The sequence below is a fragment of the Asterias rubens genome, chromosome 13 (genome assembly GCF_902459465.1).
Source record: "Asterias rubens chromosome 13, eAstRub1.3, whole genome shotgun sequence".
Classification (NCBI taxonomy): Eukaryota; Metazoa; Echinodermata; class Asteroidea; order Forcipulatida; family Asteriidae; genus Asterias; species Asterias rubens.
Window position 1 is genome coordinate 7,797,148 of NC_047074.1, and position 6,000 is coordinate 7,803,147.

Genomic DNA, 6,000 nt, shown 5'->3' on the forward strand with positions numbered 1-6,000 from the left:
TCAAAAATTGGAAAATCAGCAGCTAACTTTGAAATACGCAATTAGATTGTAAACATTTCGCTTGGTAACCCGATTTTGCGGATTCAGCACACCCCGAATGCAATGTTTTGTTTGACTACACGCTGGCCACGGGGTCAACAGTGAAGGGAAACGGGAAAGCGCCCATAAATGAGCAAGCGCCTTCATTGTGTAATCTTTGAACTAAAAGGTTTTCTCTCCCACATGCCATCAGGATCGCCAATTAGATACAAGTAGCCCTATACATTCAAAACGTTGCTCAAGACACATTTATTTCGGCAGGCTTTATGTTGTTTCGGCTGATGTATAGTGTTGATAGTTTTTAACTTCTGTTCTTGTGTTTTTCAGTGTATATTACAATTTTAAATATTCTTATATAATGGTTAACATCTGTTCTTTTTACTATTGTAAGTCGCATCTGTACATATTGTTTATGAAACTTACGCACAATAACAAATGAATAAATATTGTTAGGTAAAGTTGAAAAGAATTATTTAAAAGGTTCTTAAATAACCAAAACAACGGAAATTGTAGTGCACCTCGAGCTCTCTAGGTTTGACATTATAACTGTAATGGAATGTTGTATTATGGGTACCCCGACTTGCTTCAATGGATTAAAATCTCTGCTGCAAGACTCGTTCACATGAACCCATTTATAGAGCAATGTTTAGTGCAGGCCTAACCCTCCAAACTGATTATATAATACGCAATTGCTTTGTTTTTTTATAATTGTATAATTCAAATTATGCACGGTCTTTCACAACTTACAAAACATTATTCGCGCGGGCCAGAGGCCGAATTAAACCTTTGTACATGTAGACCTACATGTACACATTTTTAAATGTGTAAAACAACTTTGAATACAAAACAAAAATTGGAGTGAACAGAGGAGAAAGGAAAGGTCTTTGACTTGCTGAAAAGCAAGTCAAAAGAAAAATAAAGAGAGGACAATGACAAAAAACCATAGTTAAAAAAAAATTTACTCTTTGTATGGATTTGGGTATAAAACCAACATTGTTACTATTTTAAGTTGTGGATTTGTTTTTATTTATTCATTTGTCATGAGTCAGTGCAACATCAATGAATCTTATTGCTTTTATAAATTTAGATTGATATTGAATACGAAATGAATTACTTAGCATACACTGTAACCAATAAACATGAAATGCAATGATAACAACTTTTTCTTAGCTGGTGTGTCTAATTAATCGGAGAAAATTGAAACACCTTGTTAATAGGGTCATAGATCCCCAGCCGTTGCTTGGCCCTGCTGGGTGCAAAATCGATGGTAGCCAAAAAAAGAAATGCCACAGTCTTCTGGCTTACGATGTTTAACCATTAACTGAACACATGAACTGCTTTCCTTGTTTGTTTTGGTTGCACCGTGCATAAGTACTCAACATGGCGGCGGGTGTCAAAAACTGACCATTGTGACGTCACGCGAAATCTCTCTATAAAATTGACCCATTTCACCTGACGTCATCATCAGAATAATCTTGGATGCGCCATTTTGGTGGTCAATGTCAACGTGTGTTATTCAGAGCATCCTTGCTCTATTTCAGAGAAGTGCGCATTTTAGGCGACGCGGCGTTTACACGTAAACCTATTGACCACCAACATGGTGAGCGTGGCATCAGTCGCCGCGTGTGACGTGCGTGCAAGGGGTCAATCATAGATATAGAATAGAACGATTTTAATTATATATCTATGGGGTCAATTATAGACCGATCCAGGCGCGCAAGTGCTGGGCGCCGCCATGCGCTGCGCGCCGCTGCTGGGGTGACTTTGTGCCATAGAGCTATTATACACATATTGACTGGCAATGAGGTAACTAGTGTACGTCTATTCCCCCGAGGGACTTTAAGTGACCAGAAGAGGGGCCTATTTCCCGAGGCCGGAGGCCGAGGGAAATAGGCCCCTCTTCTGGTCACTCACAGGCCCGAGGGGGAATAGACGTATACTAGTTACCGAATTATGCCAGTCAATATGTGTTTTATAACACAGCTCGGTCTTAAATGTCAAATAAGAACAGAAATCTGGAAAAGAAAGGAAGTTTTGTAGTTACAGTTCACGGTTCAAGTCAAGATAGGGCGCTGTAACCGGGCACTATTTTCAAAGACTAGTGCCCGATCGGGTACTAGTTCCCGCAAATCATGCGCGCGCGATCACTAGACTATATTAGTTCATCCCACGTGACCGTGTTTCAGCCAACCAGAATACAGAACAAGCAAGCGGTGTGTTATAAATATATATAGCTCTATGCTTTGTGCCTAGTTTTGTGCACAAAGACATGAGAAAACCGTTTTCCTTTTCACTTTTTAACATGACTGTACACCCCAGCAATGGCGCGCGGTGCATGGTCTATTGATAACGAAAACGATAACGATCACGACGCAAAGAGAATGCATTCTATTGGTTGAATGGCTCCACGCAGAATACGCACACGCTCATTCAACCAATAGAATGCGTTCTTTTTGCGTCGTGATCGTTATCGTTTTCGTTATCACCACTGCAGTGTGACTCGGCCGTTGTGCCCATTGTTTGGTGTCAGGAGCGGAGCCCTGGTTGCTCACCTGGTTATAAGACACTGGGTGGGAAACCAGGGGAGGATCTTTACCGTGGAAGACAATATCTCAGGCCAAACTATGCTCCCAGAAAGCCAGACACGTTTGAACAAACAAAAATCTCAAACTTTGAAAGTATCTTCGAACCACAAATAAAAAAATTTTTTTTTAGCAATGGTGTTAATTTCACCGCGGCTTCCCTGGATCTAAAGTGTTTAAATAACTACTTTCGTAAAATACCTAAGGAAATGTAACTTTTTAGAATCTTTAAAAATAAATACTTATACAAACTCAATATAAATTTCCGTTCGGATCGGACAAAAAATTGTAGACGACAATATTAAGAGCCTTTTACAGAATTACGGTGATCGTGAATTCAAATTCCGTCGAATTCCTATGCAAATTGACTTTTTTCCTTTGGAGAAAACAATGGAAATATAAGCATTTTTAGTTGAATCACATGGATTCTTTTAACAAAAGACTCTCCGCAACAAGCACCAACAATGCTGTGAGACAAACACACCCCATCATGACAAAAGCCAAATCGTAGCTTCCAGTCTGGTCGTATATCAAACCTTAATGTGAAAGACAAAATAAATTATATTATTGTAAGCAATTGTATCTTTAAAAGTCACTGGACAGCTTTGTAATTGTCAAAGACCAGTAATCCCAACATGAATAAAATAACAAAACTGTGACAATTTTAGTCCAATTGGTCGTTGTCAGAAAATAACAAAACAAAAAGCACTCTTGATGCACAAATGTGTGTGCCACTAGCAGCCCGAGGGAAAGCTTCGGGCCTAAAGGTATTTCTCAGATTCGATTTTTTGATACTTCTGAAATAATGGTTTCTCTCATGTATACTATCAACAGCTCTTCTTTGCTCGTTACGCAAAGAAGTTTTTATGCTAATAATATATTTTGAGTAATTACCGTGCCCAATGCCTTTGAAGCGTGCTTTTAAAATGAACAAAATAATGCTGATAAAAAGACTTTATTACCTGGGAAAAAACCACTGCAAGAGACAACAATTCCAGCCACCAATTCCATCCGACTGAATGCACACGTGAGTAACTCGGGGCCAATCAACTCCCTCGTGTAGACGTCAACTAATGAAGAAACTCCACCATTAGTAAAGTCATAAATTGCCACATTCACTATCGCTAGCCAGAATGAGTTCATCCACGGATCGGTCAATAAAGTTATTGAGCACAGTGTGAGTAGTATTGCCATGAGTGTTCGTAACTTTAAGACACCTCTGTCAACGAGGGGACCAGTCAATAACTTCGCAGTTAATTTTGCCACTCCTGCAGCTGTGCAAAATACAATAGCATCTTCAGCACTGAAACCTTTATTGAGTATGTGATCGACGTAATATACACTCCATAACGTATGTAACAATCTGTTTGATGTGGCTATGACAGTTGGGATCCAGAAAGGTTTCTGCAAACAGACGGAGATACCAAAACTACGTTTTATCGTCATTAAAACTTCTTTCATAAGCTGTATTCTGGAAGTCGACTCTTTGTCTCTTCGTAATGTTGATTTCGTTTCTTCACCAGAGGGAACTTGTTGATATGACTCTTGGTTCTGCTTTTCTGTTGATGGTTGTCGGAGAAGAGCGCCACATACGACAAGATGTAAACTAATTCCACCAAGCAAAAGCATAGCTCCACGCCATCCGTACGTATCAAGAAGCAATTGGACTAAAGGAGCCATAAGAATCAATCCTAATGGACTCCCTGTCTGTCCAATACCATTGGCCGTAGCATAGTTAGTCTTGAAACAGCGACCAATCATAGATTTCGACAATATGATAGCAAAACTTATCCCAGGTCCTGTGAAAGAAAAGTGGAATGCTGTATTAAATAACAAACTGTTTGTTTTAATATTAAAACTCCACTCACAAAAAAAGAATACATTTTGTCGCAAAAGTGTGAACAATTTAATTTAGTCTCAACTCAACTACATGTATATTATCAATGCTGCATTTTAGGAATAGTTGAATTCAGATTTGAGTCATCATGTGTTCATTGACGTTATTACCGAATCCAAGAGCTAATATTACGGTGAGTTGAACGACACTCGTTGCGAAGGAGGCAGCAATCACAGATCCCCCAACCATGAATCCACTCGCTACGATCACAGCTCTGGTTCCAAATATAGATTCAAACGGTGCTGCAAAGATACCTGCAGTTATATAATACAAGCAAACAAAACTGCTTCAATTTGTGGATCCTCCTTGCTTATGTTTCTTTCCCCCACCTTCGTACCGGGTAGCATTTTGATTGGAGATTCCACGAATCAATGCCAGGCTAACAAAATTGCAAACGATCGCACCCAATCCAGAAGCGTTCCACATAAATGCCTTTGCGTATCATAACCCTATTGTCTAATCCTCCAAAACGGCACTCTCCAGTTGTTTCGGATTCTTTTCAAAACTCATAAGAACATTTTAAATAATGTTGCAGGGGACCGTTCCCCACCGAATAGGTCATCCAAAAGAAAATAAAAGAAGGAGAATCACAAGTCCTATTAAACTTTAACAAAATAGTGTCCGCATAAAGACCAAAATCCCCCCCCCCCCCTCAAAAAAAAAAAAAAGAAGAAGAAAAAAAAAAAAAACTCAACTTATTCTAAGTCATCTGAATCATCATAAAGAACTACCTCCCAAATACAAAACCTGTATAATAGCAAAATTCACATGTTAACCCAAAAGAACAACATCAGAAAATTCTCAAACAGTCTAAAATACCAACGTCTTCGATACACTGAGACTATGGATAAACAAACACTTAAATTGTGAGAATCCCTTGTTTCTATGAAGAGCAACCATGCATCAAAACAATACAATGTTTTTTTGAAATCATGTCAAAACTCTGAATAGTTTACAATTTAGGTACATTTTTACCTCCATTTTGACAAAATTCCTGTCCAGACTGCCAAAGAAACATTTGATTCACTGTCAGGACCAATCATACCTCGATATTCTTTTAAAAGGGTTTTAAAGCAGACCTTACCAGTTAGGTAGACGGAGCCACTGACTATAACTATCAACCATCCGATCAGCCACTTCTCGGTTGTAAATTGCTCCGTAAAAGTTGGCAACATGATGCCTAGACCCTTAAGAATTCCTGTCCACATCAACCCCGAAACAAGTAGACATATTACGGCGAACCAGCTTCCACGGGGATTGCCATCGCCAGACATTATTTTACTCAAATGTAGATTGTTAGCAGGTCCATCAACATCCAAATCCAACCAAACGAAATGGCCGAAATGCTCCGTTTGTTTGTGTGTTTGCCTGATCCTAGCCTTTCTTTGCACATAGCGACCGTTGTTTGCGTTCACGCCACCGCGAAGGTCATGAATTCAACATTGAGGTTGAATTCTGTACCAGAAAGTTGTCCTGGGTAGT

At 39.2% G+C, this 6,000-nt stretch overlaps 1 protein-coding gene across 1 annotated transcript; it reads right to left on the bottom strand.

Annotated features, from left to right (window-relative positions):
• Window positions 1-2,902: 2,902 nt before the first annotated feature.
• LOC117298887 (monocarboxylate transporter 12-like) lies at window positions 2,903-6,000 on the bottom strand. Its single transcript, XM_033782257.1, has 4 exons — window positions 5,603-6,000; window positions 4,629-4,772; window positions 3,584-4,420; window positions 2,903-3,157 (listed from the first exon to the last, which is right to left on the bottom strand). The coding sequence occupies exons 1-4, from the start codon at window positions 5,790-5,792 to the stop codon at window positions 3,039-3,041; spliced, it is 1,290 nt and encodes a 429-aa protein (XP_033638148.1). The 5' UTR covers window positions 5,793-6,000; the 3' UTR covers window positions 2,903-3,038.

Bases quoted from the DNA above. Each gene is read 5' to 3' on its own strand.
- LOC117298887 (XM_033782257.1), bottom strand. From the start codon at position 5,792: ATGTCTGGCGATGGCAATCCCCGTGGAAGCTGGTTCGCCGTAATATGT. The intron at 4,773-5,602 runs GTAAGGTCTGCT...ATATAACTGCAG, and splicing joins TGGCTCCGTCTACCTAACTG to GTATCTTTGCAGCACCGTTT. The intron at 3,158-3,583 runs GTAATAAAGTCT...TTTCACATTAAG, and splicing joins TTGCAGTGGTTTTTTCCCAG to GTTTGATATACGACCAGACT.